Below are 19,899 nucleotides of genomic sequence, written 5' to 3'. Positions count from 1 at the left end.
AGTGCACATTGATGGAGCACGTGGCAGAAGGCCCTGACCCCAGGGGTTGGGCCTTTTTAAGGAGGGCTAGAGATGGGGCTGGGGGTAGGGGTGGCAGGTAGAGGGGAATTCCTGGAAATGGGTGGGGCCTTGGGAACCTGGAGAAGAATGCTGGATGGGGTATGTAGGGTGTGAGACCCAATTGAGATTCAAGGATAAGGAATACATTACAGTGTTTATCTCTTTTGGGCAATGAGGGAGAATGGCTGAGCCTTATGTCTGGATTCCACTAGTCAGAACATTCTTTGTATATATTCCATCTTTCTAGAAAACACCTTTCCTACTGCTTATGCTACAGATTTCAGTGCAAATGTTGTTGTTCCAGAGCAGTCCTCCCTGAATAAGCTGTCTTAAGTGGGTCCTCTTTACTATTTCCTAGTTCACAGGAAATTTGCTTTCCTGTTTGGGTTTAACATAATTTATAATACATTTTCATTTTTTTGTTGTTGTTGTTGTCTCTCTGATTACTGATTCATGAGAATCCAGTACTGGATTATTTGAATCCTAAATGCCTAACTAGAGACTCTCAGTCAGGGATATTATGGGAATTGCCAACCTCCTTTAACAGATGGACAAAAACTCCCTTACTTCTGGAAGTTCTGCTGTATGCCAGTAAATATACTAAATTAATATAATCATTTATTTTGGAAAATATTATGTTGTCTTATAACCTTTGTTTACATGTAAAAATAATCTTACGTCCAATGCAAATCTAAATCAGAGAAGTCTAAAATACGTTGAAGTCTACTATATGTGTTTTCATGATGATAAGAACAAAATTAAAAAGCCTAAGACATATAAATTAACAGTATCTTGCCATCTATTAAGCAAATTGTGTTTCCTGGTCTGTGGAGTACTGTCTTCTTTTCAGCCTAAAAGTTATTTTATTTAATTGCAGCATCATGGGAAAATCAAGAAAACCAACTTTCTAAAGAAACATGAAAAGGTATTTACGTTTTAATTTCTCTGATGGGAGAAATTTGTGAATTCAGGGTACTGTAGGAATTGTTTAAATATATAACTGCAATAGTCATTTGCATTTAAGAACTTACTTGTGTTGATTTGGTACCAATTACAGCATTTTGTTTTGTTGAATACAATGATTGAAGGCACATTCATGTGAGCTGGTGCTGATGGTAGAACTGGGTTGACAGCCATATCAGTGACTTGATGAAAAGGATCACCCTGAATTATTTAAACACAGCAGATTAAATATAAGTATTTTCCTCTTTTCTCCTTTCCCACAAGAAATGACACTGAAGAAAAAAAGGTAGACTTCACAAGGACTGAGCAGATGAGAGACACTGCCCACCCCCCAAATTTGAAATTGCATAGTAGAGAGATTTGGGTGACTGACAAATCCTGAGGCTCAAACCAAAGCTCTAAGCCAACCTGTTTCATCCAGAAGAATCTTGAAAAGCTTAGAAATTTGAAGCACTAAAAGCTTTTTAAGGTAGGGATGAGGCAGAGTTGAAGTTGATGAAAGAAGTATTTAGACTGTTCAGCATGCTTGTTCTGCTGTGTGCATTGAAACTGTTGCTGCTTCTCTTGGCAGAAAATAGAGAATTTTGATCCTAGACTATGGGTTATTTTTTTTTTTCTTATTCTTTTTTTTTTTTTTGAAAGGCAGAGTTATACAGTGAGAGAGAGACCGAGAGAAAGGTCTTCATTCTGTTGGTTCACCCCGCAAATGGCTGCTACGGCTGGTGCTGCACCGATCCGAAGTCAAGAGCCAGGTGCTTCTTCCTGGTCTCCCATGCGGGTGCAGGAGCCCAAACACTTGGGCCATCCTCTACTGCCTTCCCGGGCCACAGCAGAGAGCTGGCCTGGAAGAGGAGCAACCAGGGACAGAATCCGGCGCCCCAACCGGGACTAGAACCTGGGGTGCCGGCCCCGCAGGTGGAGGATTAGCCTAGTGAGCCATGGAGCCAGCCTACTCTTATTCTTTTAAAAAAAAAAAATTACTTATTTATTTATTTGAAAGTCAGGGTTACACAGAGAGGAGAGGCAGAGAGCGAGAAAGAAAGAGGTTCTCCATCTGATGGTTCACTCCTCAATTGGCCAAAACAGCCAGAGCTGAACCGATCCGAAGCCAGGAGCCAAGAGCTTCTTCTAGGTCTCCCACATTGGTGCAGGGACCCAAGGATCTGGGCCATCCTCCACTGCTTTCCCAGGCCACAGCAGAGAGCTGGACCGGAAGTGGAGCAGATGGTCTCGAACTGGTGCCCATATGGGATGCTGGCGCCTCAGGGCAGCACATTAACCGGCTGCGCCACAGTGCTGGCCCCTACTCTTATGCTTAAAAGCAGCTTTTTTTTTTTTTTTTCAGGATTTACTTCTCAAAACTTTTTGAAGGCATTATTTAATGTTTTCTAGCTTCCACTGTTAATTCTGAAAAAAAATCTGTTGCTGGGTGCTGATGTTTAGCCTCATGGTTAAGATAGCTGTATCCTACCTCTGAGTACCTGGGTTCAATATTCGTTCCAGCTCCTGATTCTGGTTTCTTTCTAGTCCAAATCTGGAAGACAGCAGTGATGTCCTAAGGAGTTGGGTCCCTTCCACCACGTTGACTGACCTGAATTTATCTCCTGGCTTTGGCCCCAGGCCTATCCCTTGGCTGTTGTGGGTGTTTGAAGAATTAACAGCAGTTGTGAGGTGTCTATCTCTCTGAATGTCTGTCTTTGTCTCCCTTCCTCTCTTCCCTCCCTCTTCTTTGTCTCCTTTTTTTAAATCTGCTGGTCTTATTTCTTTTTTGGCATCAGTATATTCTCAAACTCCCTTTGAATTCTCCCTTTCCTTTGGTGTTTTTGCAGTTTCACTGGATTGGATTTCTTTGTATTTAGGATTAGTTTTTCTCTCTGAATTTGAATAATAATACTTTTATTCAGTTCTGATCTGTTCTTGGTCACCAACTTAGCATTCTTTCTACCTCTTGCTAAGACACTGAGAACATGTTCTGTCTTCTCTCCATCTCCCTTTCTCTTGAGTCTTCCACATTCTTTCCCTTTGGTCTCTGTGCACTGTATTCTGGCTAATTTCAGTCTGCCTTCTGATTGGCTCTTCAGCTTTCTCTGTGCTACTGTTTATATCAACTTTATAGGTTCAGAATCTTTTTTTTTTTTTTTTTTTTTGCGATTTATTTATTTATCTGAAAAAGAGGGAGGGAAATGGCCATCTACCAGGGCTGAGCTAAGAACTTCATCCAGGTCTCCCATGTGGGTGTAGGGGTCCAAGGACTTGGGCCATCTTCTGCTGCTTTCCCAGGCCATTGCAGAGAGCTGGATTGGAAGAGGAGCAGCCAGGACTAGAACTGGTACCCCTATGGGATGCTGCAGCTGCAGGCGGTGGTTTATTCTGTTGTGCCACGGCACCAGCCCCATAATTTCAGAATCTTATTTGTAATTTTTAGAAGTTCTAATTTATTTCAAGTCTGAGTACATGTTTTTTTCCTAGTCATATCTTTCTTTAATATAAAACATAACTATGTTATACTGTGTATTTTATATAGGCCCAGTATCAGAAGTCCTTCTTGACCCTGTTCTCTAGTGTCTGTTTTTACTGACCCATGCTCATGATGCCTGTGTCCTGAACATTTTGCAACTATTAATTGTTGGCTGAGCTTAATCTTTGGAATTGTTGAGCCCTGAGATGTACTCTTGTACATCTTACTTCTGTGAAACATGCTTATGAACACAAATAAACTGGTCTAACTTGAAATTCAGTTCTTAGCCTGAGAGTTTTCAGACTTCAAGCATACTGTGCATTGCCCCCACATCACTATTAGCTCTAGCTTCTAGTTAATTCTGAAGCAAGGCTAATTTCTGCCCCTTCACACAGTGCTACCGCTTGGCAGGGAAGTGTCCTTACCAAATCCATTCATCCATAAAAAGGTGAATCTAGCATGCTGTCTAAGATATTTATCTGGAAAAAGAAAACATACAAACATGCATCATGATGATAATTGTGAAGTTGTTTAGCACATATGAGGCAAACACTGGTAAGCTCTGTGTGTGATCTCATTTAATTTTCCCAGTGACTTGATGCATATGGTTACTATCTCAGGTTTTGAATCATATTCCAGATGAGGAAAACAGAGTATTAAAGAGAAATTAAGTAACTTACCCAAGGTCACATAGTTTTTTATGTGATGGAACCAAGATCCGTTCCAGTCCTTTTTGACTCCACTATCTTTAAATTCATACAACAGAAATGACTAGTGTCTAAGAGTTTTTAGAGACTCCTACAAACCTTTAAGAAAAAGCCTAAAATTTCAATCAAAACAAATGATTCAGAAAGGAATAGGAATGCCTAATAAACTTGACACGGTTATCAGTGTCATTCACTAAAGCTTAAAAATGCAAATTGTAACAGAAGTGAGATATTTCACACTCATGGTTTGACAAAACTAAAGTGATGACTCCAAATGTTGGTAATAAATAATGTAGAAGAATAAAAGCCTGCTTATGCTATAGGTTGATAGTACCTAATAAATTTAGCCTAAGAATATCCTTTTTTTCTTAATTTTGATTTCTTTTTTATTTATAAATCTTTTTTTTTTTTTTTGGACAGGCAGAGTGGACAGTAGAGGGAGACAGAGAGCAAGGTCTTCCTTTTTGCCATTGGTTCACCCTCCAATGGCCGCCGCGGTAGGCGCGCTGCGGCCGGCGCACCGCGCTGTTCCGATGGCAGGAGCCAGGTGCTTCTCCTGGTCTCCCATGGGGTGCAGGGCCCAAGCACTTGGGCCATCCTCCACTGCACTCCCTGGCCACAGCAGAGAGCTGGCCTGGAAGAGGGGCAACCGGGGATTTCTTTTTTATTTATTAGAGAGAGGATGAGAGAGATATCTTCCATCCATTGGGTCACTCCCCAAATGCCTTCGACTGCCAATATGAAGCCAGGAGCTTGAAACTCAATCTGAGTCCAAGGCCCCAAGTATTTGAGCTGTCACCTGTTACCTCCCAGGGTATGCATTAGCAGGAAGCTGGGGTCAGAATCAGAAGCAAGACTTAAACCAAGGCACTCTAATTTGTGATATGAGCTTCCCAGGTGGGGTGTTAACTACTACTGTCCATTAACGGGCCCCTAACCTTTGAATGTTCTTTGTACTGGTTCAGATAGGCTGGCCTATACTGTAGTTAAAAAAGAAACCCCATAACCCCCAGTAGCTAAACACAACAAAAGTTTATATATTGTTCACAGTGTAGTTGAACTTGAGTTGGGTTGGCCCTCTTTTCACTTACAGTGATAATGAGTAAATCTCCAAAGTAGCTTCCAAAGGGAAGAGAGGACAAAAGAATCCAGTGATTTGAAAGGCCAGATTGGAAGTAGTTAACTCACTTCTACTCAGTAATGTCTAAAACTCAGTTACACGACCTCCATCTGACTACAGGAGAGATTAAGAAATAGTCTTCCTGGGGCCCACGCTGTGGCATAGCAGGTTAAAACCCTGGCCTGAAGCACCATCATCCCATATGGGCACCATTTCTAGTCCTGGCTGCTCCTCTTCCAATCCAGCTCTCTGCAATGGCCTAGGAAAGCAGTATGGGCCTCTACACCCACGTGGGAGATCTGTAAGAAGCTCCTGGCTCCTGGCTTCGGATCAGCGCAGCTCCGGCCATTGCAGCCATCTGGGGAGTAAACCAGTGGATGGAAGACCATTCTCTCTGTAACTCTTTCAAATGAATAAAATAAATCTTAAAAAAAAAAAAAAAGGAAGAAAAATATAGTCTTCCTATGTCCCCAAGAAGAAGTAATGTTGGCTAACAAATAGCGTTGTCTTTGCCCAGTACTTTAACCCAGCAGTTCCACTTAGAGGAACTGATACTTGTACACAAGGAGAAATGTGAAAGATTGCCAGTTGCAATAATATTTGAAATGGTGATGAGTAGATGTTGATAGAGTCATAAAATGGAACTTGTTAGAGTAATTTACTAATAGCCTAGAGGGGCTGGCTTTGTGGTGCAGTGAATTAAGCTGCTGCCTGCAATGCCTGTGTGCCCTATCAGAGCACAGGTTCAGTCCCCCTGCTCTGCTTTCCATCTGGCTCCCTGCTAATGTGCCTGGGACAGCAGCAGAAGGTGGCCCAGATGCTTGGATCCCTGCCAGCCACGTGGGAGACCTGCATGGAGACCTGTGGCAGTTGCGGCCATTTGAGTAGTGAACCAGTGGTTGGAAGATCTCTTTCTATTTCTCTTCTTTCAAATAAATGAAATAAATCTTTAAAAATTAATTAAAATAGACTAGAGCTTTGTGTATCTATATGGATAAATCTCAAAAACATAATGTTGAGGGGAAAAACAGCCATGTTCAAAATGTGATCAATATATATGATGTTAGTCATGCAAACTGCTTTTTATTATTTGTGAATACATATGCGGCAGCATAGTATAAATATTGCTCCAACAGTGATAAGAATATCGAACTCCAGGTGGTGGTTTCTTCTACAGAAAGAAAGGGAGATTGGTATGAGAGAGGGCTCGTGGGGGCTACAGCTCATCTGTAATGTGATCTAGATTTTTATTTCTTTGCATATACTGCATGTTATTAGTATTTGATAAAATTGGGTGCTAAGTAGACAGGTTTTATATTAACTTTTGTGCTTTTCTATTTGAAGTACTTAATGAGAAAAGCATATACAATTTATGATATGGGAAATGATTTCTAAGCTCTTTTTTGTATCAGTAGCTGAGGTAAATATTCCATTTGATAATTCTGTGTAGGTCTGTTTCCTCAAAGCCCTTCTTTTAAGTAATTATTTGCATGTATGTGAATATAATTTCCCATTTTACTTGCCTTTGTGGATGTAGAGTACTTAAATTTTTACCTTGCTTCTAGAATTATCTGCTAATAAAATAGAACTTGGGCACTGCAGTCTTTGGGTGACATGTAATTGTACCATGTGAGTTTATATACAGTCTTTATAAGTTGTGTTTTATAATCTTTAACATTTTATATGAATCTTACATTATTTCAGGCCAATAGCTTATCTTCAAATTATAAAGTATCATCTTAGTATCCTAAGCTAAGCTAGTATTCACTGTAGTTGATCTTTTTGGAACTATTAGTATTGAACAAATATATTTTCCAAGCAGTTGTAGAAAGAGGAATGATGAGAAATAAGTAGCTAGTTCTGTTGTGGGAGTTGGGAACTTGGTTTGGTTGACAGATGAATTGGCTAAGTAACTTCACTTTTGGTTACAAGAGCAAAATAGGGGTGTTGTTCAGGCCTCTTTAATTAATATTTGGTAATACTACATCAGAAAAATCTTGAGGAATATGATAAAAGGTGTAAATGTTGATCATACCAGGTCAGGTTAACTGAGAGACTTCATGTTACACTTGTTAGCATGTTTAGAGGACCAAGTATAAATATATTGTCATTGGCAGCTTTAACTTCAGAAGGTCAGTGCTACAGTGTAAGAAGAAAATTCGTGTTCTTTTCTTCTTCAGACAAGCAATCATCTGCTTGGACCAAAACCATTTCCATTAGACAGATTACTGGCAATATTATATAGTATTGTGGACAGCAGAGTTGCTCCAACAGCAAATATCTTTTCCCAGGTAAGATTAAACATGAGTTATTGTCTGTCATCTTGATAACATTCTTCAGATAATATAATTGGTAGAGTTCCAGGTGCTTAGATGCTTAGTCAGTATATGTTGCTATTTTGACTATGTAATGAACAGTGTTTTTAACCCTACATGTTTGTGAGTTTTGCATTTGTGATTTCATTCAACCACTGATAAAAATATTTGGGAAAAAAATCACATTTGTACTAACATGTACACAATTTTTTTTCTTGTCATTCACTAAACTATACAGTATAAAAATTATATAGTGTTTACACAGGTATTATAAGTCATCTACAGATGATATAAGGTATATGGGAGAATATATGTGGCTTATATACAAATACTACAGTGTTTTATGTAAGGGATTTGAGCATCTGCAGATTTTGGTGTCTGTGGGAATCTAGAAACCATCCGCTGTATACTGAGGAACAGTTGTAATTGAAAATTCGAAATCTAGAATCTTTGGAGATATCACTGAATTTGCATACATTTACAAGTATAACCTCATGGCAAAAACAATTTTGTATTTCCAGCTTTTTCCTTTTTTAATAAAAATTTTTAAAATTAAAAAGTTACCTTATTGAATAAACAAACAAGCAACTTGATGAATAAATTGATGGATTATAATGTGAAAGTATAACTAATAACATTTTAAAAATTTGTTTGGAAGAAAGTAATCTATGTTGCTCTTCATGCTCATATATGTATTTGCAGGTTGACATTATGCTGATTTTTTTAAAATATGTGTTTTTCTGAGTAAGTTCCCAAAGTTTCACTAGGTGGCAGTAAAATCATAAAAACAGAAAATACGACTTTTTTTTTTTTTTTTTAAATAAGGGTTTTGTTGTTGTTGTTACATTTTAAGAATAATGTATTTATTAAGAGAAACGTGTGGGCTGGCGCCGTGGCACACTTGGCTAATCCTCCGCCTACGGCACTGGCACCCTGGGTTCTAGTCCCGGTTGCCCCTCTTCCAGTCCAGCTCTCTGCTGTGGCCCCGGAGGGCAGCAGAGGATGGCCCAAGTGCTTGGGTCCCTGAACCCGCATGGGAGACCAGGAGGAAGCACCCGGCTCCTGGCTTCAGATCGGCGCAGCGCCGGCCATAGTGGCCATTTGGGGAGTGAATCAATGGAAGGAAGACCTTTGTCTGTCTCTCACAGTCTATAACTCTGTCAAATAAAAATAAAGAAAGAAAGAAAGAAAAAAGAAACATGTTTATTGATGATCTAATCATGGTAGATTTCTTCAGTGTCTCAGAAAAACGATATTTAGAAATCTTAAGAAGATAGAAGAAAAAGCAAAGTTGTGTCTCATATTTACTGAAAATGAAGTTATGTCAGATGTTGTGATGAGCGCTTTGTTTTATGTGTACATTTTTACATGAACCTTGTGTAAATAATTAAGATTTACATATCAGTTGATTCACTGTGAATAAATGTGGTCCCAGAATGGACATTAGACTTTGTACTATGGTGGTAATTTTTAATTCTGTATTTAGAAGGCATTTAGTGACAATATATTCTGAATGTTCTCAACATTGAATTTAGATAATTTTGTACTTCTCAGGTGCCCAAACATTAGCTTTGTTGGGAACACAAAGAATGATAGTATGTGTTGTATCTGTCAAGCTTATAATTTATCCTGGGGAATAAAGCGTGCATAAAAATAGTGTTTAAGGGTGTAAATGAGTGCTAGGTAGTGGCACCAGAGGGTTAGAGCAGAAAGATCACTTCTGCCTGGGCAGGATGAAAGAGGGACTTCCCAGAGAACACGAACAAGAGAGCCTGGTTTAGAGAGTGGGGTGTTTTGTTCTTTAAATCTGATTAACAAACGATACATGTTTTGTACAAAATCTAGGCAAATCGATCATTCAAAAGGAAGAGAAGTAGATAAAAATCACTTTATACCACACTTCTAATGGAAGAGTGTGATTAGATTAGGCATTCAGAAGGGTGAGGGGAGGTATAAGCTGGACAAAGATATTCATCTAATAGAAAGCAAAGCACATTTGTGAACTGTCACAGGCTTGGTTGGAAGTGGATGGGCTAGGTTGAAACAGTAGCAGTAGTACTGATGTTAGTAGTGCTAACAATACTGGTTCCACCACATGTCATACCTTGCCGTCAGCACCTTACATCCTACTTTTCTACACATTTTATTTATTTATTTATTTGACAGATAGAGCTAGACAGTGAGAGAGAGAGAGACAGAGAGAAAGGTCTTCCTTTCCTTGGTTCACTGCCCAAATGGCCACTACAGCCAGCACTGCGCCAATCCGAAGCCAGGAGCCGGGTGCCTTCTTCCTGGTCTCCCATGAGGGTGCAGGGACCCAAGCACTTGGGCCATCTTCCACTGCCCTCCCGAGCCACAGCAGAGAGCTGGACTGGAAGAGGAGCAACCAGGACTAGAACCTGGCACCCATATGGGATGCCGGTGCCACAGGCAGAGAATTAACCTAGTGAGCCACAGCGCCGGCCCCTTACATCATACTTTTCTTAGAAATAAACTTTCAGGCCGGCACCGCGGCTCAATCGGCTAATCCTCCACCTTTGGCGCCAGCACCCCGGGTTCTAGTCCCAGTCGGGGCGCCAGATTCTGTCCCGATTGCACCTTACCCTCTTGGAAAAAATACAGCAATTAAAACCAAGGTGGGGGGGGGGCTCAATTCTTTGCTGAACAGTTTCAGCAGCCCATTTCAGTAGTGCCAGTAATGTGATTACAGAACAACTTGGGCCAAAGTGTTATCTTTATTTGTTAATAAAGTTAAATTCTTTTCAGTCTTGATAATTGCAGCTGTTGATATTTTTCATTCTTTATTTCTCCTTGTTAACTGTCAAATGATAAATTTTGTATGTTTAAAAATTATAGATGAATTCACTTACGTTCATTTTATAACAATTTAGGAACTTGATCTTAGTAACTATATTTAAGATACAGAGTATACAAGGGAGTATATAAGTGTGGATGCAGCGAGTCCTATGGATTTGACCTTTACTTTTTCTTGCATTATAAGGTATCCAAAAAATATAACATACATACTATGTTCATAAACAGAATGTGACAGGAATCACATCCAAAAGATCTTTTCATCTATCAGTTTTGCCCATAGGAGTGGCAATTTGTATTTAACCTGTGCACATTTAGTTTTTCAGTGTAAAACAGAAATATGCATCTGTATTGGAAGTATGCATATGATGTGAACACTAGGTGGCAATGTTGCTGCATTCTAGCTTTAAGGTGAACTAGGAAAACAGCTTTTACTTATAATAGCGTCCTTGACATATAGAGAAACTTGTTTTTTTAATTTAACACATTGATTAATTTGAATAAGAGTAAAGTTCCATGAAGCTATTTAACTAAATACATGTATGTACACTTTCATGAAAATGTGAATAAAATTAGTAAAGAATTGTATGAATATTTTCTACCTGGAAGTAAATTGTTTTTTATTGGTTATAATGTATCCAAGTGAGATAAAAATGTGTTGTTTTTCTATTTATTTATTTTGAGGCAAGGGATGGAGAGAGAGAGAGTTCTCCTCTCTCTAAATGCCACACAATAGCCAGGCTACACGAGGCCACACCAGGCCAGAGCCAGAAGCCTGGAACTACACTGGGTTTCACAGGTGGTTGGCAATGACCTACCGGTTTGAGTCGTCACTTGCTGCCTTTGAGGCTGCATTAGCAGGAAGCTGGAATCCAGAAATGGAGCAGGGACTCAAACCCAGGCCCTTTGATTTGGAATACAGACATCCCAGGTGGCCTCTTAACCACTGCAACTAAAACCTGCCCAGAATGATTTGATAGCAATGAGTTATTTGTATGTCTTTTCTTTACTATTTACATAATTATTTAGAATTTTTTCATCCATAGTAGATTGGTCATGTGTGATCATACATTCAAAATTTTCTTGAAGCTGAAGTTCATTTCAATTACATTTCATTTAAATCTTTTTTTTAAAGATTTATTTATTTTTTTGAAAGAGTTACACAGAAAGAAGGAGAGGTAGAGAGAGAAAGAGAGCTCTTCATCCATTGGTTCACTCCCCAGTTGGCTGCAATGGGCAGAGCTGTACTGATCCGAAGCCAGGAGCCAGGAGCTTCTTACGGATCTCCCATGCGGGTGCAGGGGCCCAGGGACTTGGACCATCTTCTGCTGCTTTCCCAGCCATAGCAGAGAGCTGGATTGGAAGTGGAGCAGCTGGGACTCAAACTGGCACCCATATGGGATGCCAGCACTGCAGGCAGAGTCTTTACCTGCTACGCCACAGTGCTGGCCCCAATTTAAATCTTTTAAAATATGTTCTACAATGAAGTTACAAAGATAAGCTTAAGGAAGGAATCTTTAAAGTTTATTGAAATTCCAATAGAGAATAAATAATGAGCAAATTTATAATTCTCATAATTCATCTCATAAAAGAATATTATCTGTAGGTTTAATATTTTAAGTTGTTAGTGCTCAGAAGTATTGAACTGAAATATAGTTTTAAATTTTTTTCTTTTTTTTTTTTTAATTTATTTTATTTGGAAAGGCAGAGTAACAAAGAGAAAGAAGGAGGAAGGGTGGAAGAGATAGATCATCCACCCACTGGTTCTCTTCCCAAATGTCCAAGATGATCAGGGCTGTGCCAGGCTGAAGCCAAGAGCCAGGGACTCCATCTGGGTGTCCCACATGGGAGGCCAGGGCACAAATTCTTGGGCCATTTTCTGCTTCCTTCTCAGGTATGTTGGCAGGAAGCTAAATCAGAAGTGAAGCAGCCAGGACCCGAACCGGCATTCCAGTATGGGATTCGGCATAAAAGGCAGTGGTTTAACTGACTCAACACAACCCCAACGCTTTTCTTAGAGACATTTCAGTGTTAACCAGTCTGTACCTTAAATACAACTGTGCGGTTGCATTTTACAAATTTTCATTCAAATAAAATATGTAGCCCTTCTGTATACAAGGATACTACAAAAAGTTCATGGAAAACAGAATTAAAAGATAAATTCGTTTTAATGCAAAATAATTTTGAAATCCATGCATAAACTTTTCATAATACTTACTTTTCATTTGTTTTGGAAACCCCCTTGTAGCTTGAATTCTGGGGTTTCTTTTTCTCCTTTGCTTTCTCCTCCTCATGGATAGAATGAGTAAGCTATATCTTTTACATGTAATAAGTGGGTAAGGTTTATGGGCCTTAACATTCAGATGTTTAGTTTAATGAGGTATGCTTTTGAAGACCATTTTTCTTTATAACAAAAAGATTTTTGAATTACCTTTTTTCCAATGGTATTCAAAAGCCGTGTTGTATCTGTTTTATTCTATCTTTTCATGAAGAAAAAATATTCATCTATTAGGAAATTTTTGAATGTCTGCTTAGTTCTTTTTGTAGTTCCATATTTCCTTTTACTCATGCTGGCCTACCCGCTCCATAGTCTTGCACATAGATGTAGGCTATAAGAATGGGAAGACAGTTTTTTTGAACACTGCCTAACATATCAGGTATGTTAGAATATTAAGCCACATTGTTTTATCACTGGAATAGGTTCCTAAAGTGACTTTTTAAGAGGAAAGTTATGTTTTAAAAAGCAGCATTCAGGCTGGCGCCACGGCTCAATAGGCTAATCCTCCGCCTTGAGGCGCCGGCACACCGGGTTCTAGTCCCGGTCGGGGCACCGATCCTGTCCCGGTTGCCCCTCTTCCAGGCCAGCTCTCTGCTGTGGCCCAGGAGTGCAGTGGAGGATGGCCCAAGTGCTTGGGCCCTGCACCCCATGGGAGACCAGGATAAGCACCTGGCTCCTGCCTTCGGATGGCCGTGGCGGCCATTGGAGGGTGAACCAACAGCAAAGGAAGACCTTTCTCTCACTGTCCACTCTGCCTGTCAAATAAATAAATAAATAAATAAATAAATAAAAATTTTAAAAGCAGCATTCAATTACATACATATATATTTATATCACATATTACCATTGATCTTATGATGAATTAGCATTTTGAAAATAATTTTTGAAGGTATTTCACTATAATACTGCCACTTAACAGATTTAAAGTAGCATAGTTATTTTATTGCGATATTGTAAAAGCTTTGTATTCTGAATTAATGTCAAGAAATAGTTGAGGGGCCGACGCTGAGGCGCACCAGGTTAATGCCCTGGCCTGAAGTGCCAGCATCCCATATGGGCGCCGGTTCAAGACCTGGCTGCTCCACTTCCAATCCAGCTCTCTGCTATAGCCTGGGAAAGCAGTAGAAGATGGCCCAAATCCTTGGGTCCCTGTACCCGTGTGGGAGACCCGGAGGAGGCTCCTGGCTCCTGGCTTTGGATTGGCGCAGCTCTGGCCATTGCGGCCATCTGGGGAGTGAACTAGCGGTTGGAAGATCTCTCTCTCTGTAAAAGGGAGCCAGGAGCGTCTTCGGGTCTCCCACGCGGGTGCAGGGGCCCAAGGACTTGGGCCATCTTTTGCTTTCCCAAGCAATAGCAGAGAGCTAGATCAGATGTAGAGCAGTTGGGACTCGAACTAGCACCCACACAGGACGCTGGCACTGCGTGCAGCAGCTTTACCTGCTATACCACAACGCCAGCCCCTGAAGTATAGTTCTTTTAAAAAAGACTAGTTCTGTTTACCGTATTAGCAAGTTGAAATTTTATAACTATAATTAGTAATAACTGATTTCTGATCTATTTCATGTTTAGTTGTACATAATTTAATGAGAAAAATAAATCTGAATATCTTTGTAAATCTTTATATAAGAACATGAGTTAAAGCATTTTGTAGGGGCTGGCGCTGTGGCTCACTTGGTTAATCCTCCGCCTGCGGCTCTGGCATCTAATTTGGGCACCAGGTTCTAGTCCCAGTTGCTCCTCTTCCAGTCCAGTTCTCTGCTATGGCTTGGGAGGGCAGTGGAGGATGGCCCAAGTGCTTGGGCCCCTGCACCTGCATGGAGACCAGGAGGAAGCACCTGGCTCCTGGCTTCGGATCGGCACAGTGCCGGCTGTGGCGATTTGAACCAACAGAAGGAAGACCTTTCTCTGTCTCTCTCTCACTGTCTGTAACTCTACCTGTGAAATAAAAAAAAAAAAAATGCATTTTGTAGCATATTTACAAATAATAGTTTTTCCAAAAAAGTACATTTCTAGTTCTCCTTTCTCTGCTTTTGAACTCATAGTATGATAGATACTATATGATAGAATGTGTTTGGACCTGTTTGTTACATTAGTTTAGTTTTTTAGTCATAACAGAAGTTATGTTAATTGGAATAGAATTTAGATCACCTTAGGCTTTTTGCTTATTTAGTTGTTGATTATGAGATATATGGGATATAAACTATATTTTTGCCAAATGAATTTATCAGCAGAAAGCAAGATGGTGATTTGGTTATTTTATCTGTGAGTTTTTTAAAGCAAAAACTTCATGTCTGATTCTCTAGAGCATTAGAAACGTGTTTTACAATACTCATTAGGCTAGCTAACATTTTATTCTGCCAAAATTATTGGCATTTTTCTTCAGTTGTAAGTAGGTGTGTAGTAAATTTGTGTCTTCTAGTTTTTAAGTAAAAAGGGGATTTTATTGATATTTAATACTACAACACTTTAAAATAAAAATATTCTAATTAATTCAAGCTTCAAATTTAAAAGTCAATATTGATCTGTTTTTCCAAGGCAGAATTAAATTTTTCTTTCCTTGCTTAAAATTTCATTGAATAGTTATATTGTGTATTCACTGCCTACTACCGTGTATGTTCCAGGCACTGTTTAGGTAAAATGAATACAAAAGTGAAGAAAATCTGACTTTGGCTTCCAAAGCCTTTCACTTACACTGGTACATGGATGCTAGCATGTGTGAGAGTTAAGAGTGTCTGTGTATTTACACACACACACACACACACATATATATATATACACATATATATATATATGCTAAAGGAACACATGTGTTAATACTTAGGGTGAATATATAAGAAGAGGGTTTTCAGTAGGCCCTGATAATTGGCCCCTTGATAGGCCAGTGTCTTCTCCCAAGTGGTGGCGAGTGCTTCCTTCTGACGCACCTTGAACTTCGTGTTTGGAGCTGTGCTTGTTTGACACCTCTGTAATATCAAACAATCCTAATTAAGACTTGGAACTTATTAAGTTATGAACAAATAAGGAATGTGTTCTGCTACCCTACTCTGAACTCTTGGCTTTTCTTCAAAAGACATGTGGCTATATCTCAAACACTGTATAATGAAAAATTACAGTCATTATGTCATTCGGCCTTTATATACAGTATTTCAAAACTTTTATAGATTTTTATCTATTGATAAGGGCTTATGATTATAAAGCCTCTTTACCTTAAAAATTATTTTGCTTGAATGATAGTCACAGAGCATTCAAAATCATGGTAGATAAAAATATTGTCAGATCCATAGGAATATATTGATTAGATGTATATTTGAACCTTATAAGCATAAACCATAATATCCTAAAGTCTAGCTGTAAGATATTCATATAATATGACTTGAGTCTTAGCATTATCTTTATAAATATTGAGCTTGGTGACTAAAAGGGACAGTGATTCTTAAAAACCTTCCATGGTTACTAGAATATTAAAAATGTGAAGAGCTGTTCCTTTGCAATTTCTCTGCTTCATCAGTTCTGTGCCAGCATTCCAGTGTCTCTGTACTCTCCAACTGAAATACTTGATACTATTAAGGTAAATTATGTAGATCACAGAAAATTTCTTGAATGCTAGCGTTTTCTAATAGCCTTACTATGTTTTCTTCTTAACTGTGGCTGAGCTTGCGCGCTTTCCATTCCAGAGATGGCAAGGGAGCCTTACTTAATGCCTACTTCGCTGATGACTAGGTCAGCAGGGATGCTGTTCGAAAGAGGCTGGCTCTTCTCTAGCAGCTAAGAGCGCGACTGCCATGATGCTCAGACTCCACTGGTGCAGTAAATGAGATTCTCAAATCTCTGTCTGCCCCCGGTGTGGATGTCTTACTGTTCTGCCATCAGACCATCGTGTGCTAGGTGCCTATTTCCGGAGATTTTTAAAGGTTTTTGGGATACTTCGTGTTAGGAAAAAATAACATCTGTTTGATTTTTTACTAGCTGCCCTGCTGTCATAAGGAATACTAGTGTTAATGATTACTGAGAATAATAAAAAGCACAGTATAGTTTATTCTTCTGCCCAGGTGCAAAAGGTTGTTTTTCTTGCTCTTATTCGTAGAAGAACATTGTTTTCCCCTCCTCTTCTTTTTTCTTCCCTAAATCTGGTATTAAATGTCTTCTGTATAACCAGTTTGCCTTTATGAATATATCAGTCCAGCAGTAGGCATTTTTACTGAATTCTAGAAACGTGGAATCATTGCTTAAGGGGGACATGTAAAATAACTGCCTAAGGGATAAAAATATTGCATAAATTATACTCTCTTGTATAAAATACAAAAAAATTGCCTTATATGTGTAGGCAATATTTTATAGCTACTTTTCTCAAAGCCTAGCATTATGTCAGTAAATAGACTAAATGTATATCTTGTATTCACATTTTGAGGGAAAATATATTCACCAGTAAGTTTTATTTGACTTGGCATGTCTTTTGGTGGAAGCACCAGAAGGAAGTGTGTATGGATATACTTGGAAGTGCATGTTTTAGAGACTCTGCAGTTACTGTAGTGACTACATGGGTCTCGGCAGTCCGTGCTTGTACGCTGCAGCGACTGAGCATAGGCAGTGTTAGCTTTACGACTAGATGTTTCTAATGAAGAAAAGAGTCTTAATAAGGACATTTGGAAAAATCTCCATTATGGAAATGTGTGCTGTATTTTAAATTACTTCTCTGAAAAGATTAAAAGAACGTTGGATGCTTTAGAGAGTTTCCAGTGAGAAACTGTCTCAATTCCTTGTCAGCATACCACCTCCTGGGGTTCTTTGGAGGAGACTGCCCACACCAGCCCATTCATAGACACACGCTGCAGAAAAGCCCTGTCCTTTCCCCCAGGTGAGAAATGAGGGTGCTGAGGCCCAAGTCACCTTATAAGTAGGTTGTCCCAAACCTTCAGGTGCCCTCAGTGGTGGTAAGGAGTTGTATTATTATTATTTTTTAAGATTTATCTATTTATTTAAAAGGCAGAGTTACACAGAGAGAGGAGGAGAGAGAGAGAGATTTGCCATCTGCTGGTTCACTCCCCTGAATGACCGCAACAGCTGGGGCTGGTTCAGGCTGAATTCAGGAGCCAGGAGCCTGCTCCCTGTCTCCCACATGAGTAACAGGGGCCCATCCCCTGCTACTTTCCTGGGTGCATTAGCAGGGAGCTGGATTGGAAGTAGAGCAGCCAGGTCTCCAACTGGCACCCAAATGGGATGCTGGCATCACAGGCAACAATTTTACCCGCTACACCACAGTGCCAGCCCCAGGAGTTGAATTCTTAGAGTAGCAAAGCATTAATTGTACAACTGTATTTCAGAATAAGATGGGAAACTGGGTTATTCAGAACTGTCTCATCTACTCCTCTGACTTCAAATGCTGTGTGTATGCTGATGGCTTTCAAATTCTGCTTGTTTCCTCTAGTTCCTCTCCCAGGTTGTCAACTGAACTGAATGCCCCATGTACATCACACACCAGCATACCCCAAACCAAATCACCCCTTAAATCCTTGTAAATAATGACCCTTAATATGTAGTGATTCATCTTTTACTTTACATCTGTTATGTGACATATACATCTGTGGGTGTTAAAAAAATGTGTCATATATAGTTGTTTGTTTTTAGTTTAGCCCATTGGAGAAGTTATCTCTGAACTCTTTCTTCCCTCCATTTAGGTAATCATCAAGGCCAGGCTGTTTTTCCTTCTAATACAGATGTCCTTTGAACATATTCCTTTCTTTCCACCCCTTATATCATTGCCTTGAATCCATAGCTCCAATATTTTTTAGACTACTGCATCAGCTTCCTATCTGGTCTCCCTGTCAGCTGACACTTCCCTGTTTGTCTTCCATACAGTCGTCAACATACATCTTGAAAACTTAATTTGGTCTTGTTTTTCTGTTTGCAGTCTGTAAATGAGTTACGTTGTCTACAGAACCAAACCTTCCATGCTATAGAACCATAGCATTTCTTGCAGGACCCTTCACATTCTGGCCCCAGTTTCTGCCACTTCTGTTCACCCAGTGCATCACTGACAGTAAGCTGCTTCTGTGTGACAGCATACTCATTTTTCGTGTGTTGTTACATATACTGTCCTCCAGCCATTGAGCTGTCCTTGATGCTTCATGGTCCGTCCCCCAGATGCCATCTCTAATGAATCTACACTTAGCCTCCCTCCTTATTAGTTCATTTCCTTCTTTTAATGAGATAATTATGTTTACACTTATCACTAGTATAGTACTCATACTGTGTCATTACCTTGTTGTTGTGTGTCTGTCTCTTACACAGCACTATGAACATGGGATTCATTCACTGAACAAATGACCTCTCATTCTCCTAACGTGCAGCTATGGTCGTCCTGTTATAGATTGGCTGAAAATTTCCAGGAAATTGAGGCACTGCCCTTAGTACCTGCATATGTGAACATATATGCCACTTTTTATTTAAAGCAGCACTTACTCTCCTTTTGTTTTTGGAATTTAAAATTCATGATGAATTTCACTTGAGCACCTCTGACAATCTTTGCTTATCTCTTCCATTTCTGTGCTCATCACCTCTACTTTGTATGTGTAAAAATTTCAGTTGAACTGTCCAGGTAATGTGCCATGTACCATCACAGCCCCTGAAATCAGATCAAATAATGTACGTACCAGGTTGTGTGGAACTCGTACACTTAACATTTTGCATGTTAAGTTCATTTGTTTAAATAATTTAACATGTTTCAGGCCATAACGCTCCTCTAGGACCAGCAGGATAGGCTGTCTCATAAATCAATTGACATAGATACCAACCTGTGAAAGTAGAAAAATAATGAGCATGTTAAAAATTAATTATAGTTGTAAATTGATTTCTTCTTGTTGGCAGAAAGAACAGTTTATTAGCCCAGGAACAGGTTCACACTGTTTTTACATCAAGCATTTCCAGCTGAAGCTTGTTAGTGACTGCCTCTCAGATTAAGGGGGAAAAAAATCCTCACTGTGGTACATGAACTCCTATTGTTAAGACATAAATAATCAGTTCATCCCCTACATGGATGAGAACAAAGAACATAATAGTACACAGAGCAAAGATTAAGCAAATATTGGACAACCCCATTGAAGATGTATAAATTAAAGATATTGTACATTTAAGAAGGTTTTCATTTTTGTTTTTCTTAATGAATTCCTCAATCATAACACAGGAGT

At 39.4% G+C, this 19,899-nt stretch overlaps 1 protein-coding gene across 3 annotated transcripts in view; it reads left to right on the top strand.

Annotated features, from left to right (window-relative positions):
* The window catches only part of ORC5 (origin recognition complex subunit 5), an 89,652-nt gene that overhangs the window by 47,352 nt on the left and 22,401 nt on the right, over positions 1–19,899 (top strand). For 2 of the 3 annotated variants that reach the window (XM_062198885.1, XM_062198881.1), the window contains 2 exons: positions 938–985; positions 7,489–7,599. In XM_062198885.1, the coding sequence (XP_062054869.1) occupies positions 938–985; positions 7,489–7,599 (159 nt within the window). The remainder of the gene's footprint in view (positions 1–937; positions 986–7,488; positions 7,600–19,899) is intronic. The other variant, XM_062198882.1, reaches the window with a different exon arrangement.

This window comes from Lepus europaeus, chromosome 1 (assembly GCF_033115175.1).
Source record: "Lepus europaeus isolate LE1 chromosome 1, mLepTim1.pri, whole genome shotgun sequence".
In the NCBI taxonomy this organism is placed as follows: Eukaryota; Metazoa; Chordata; class Mammalia; order Lagomorpha; family Leporidae; genus Lepus; species Lepus europaeus.
The sequence above is the reverse complement of the archived record's forward strand: the minus strand, read 5'-3'. Positions and strand labels throughout refer to the sequence as shown.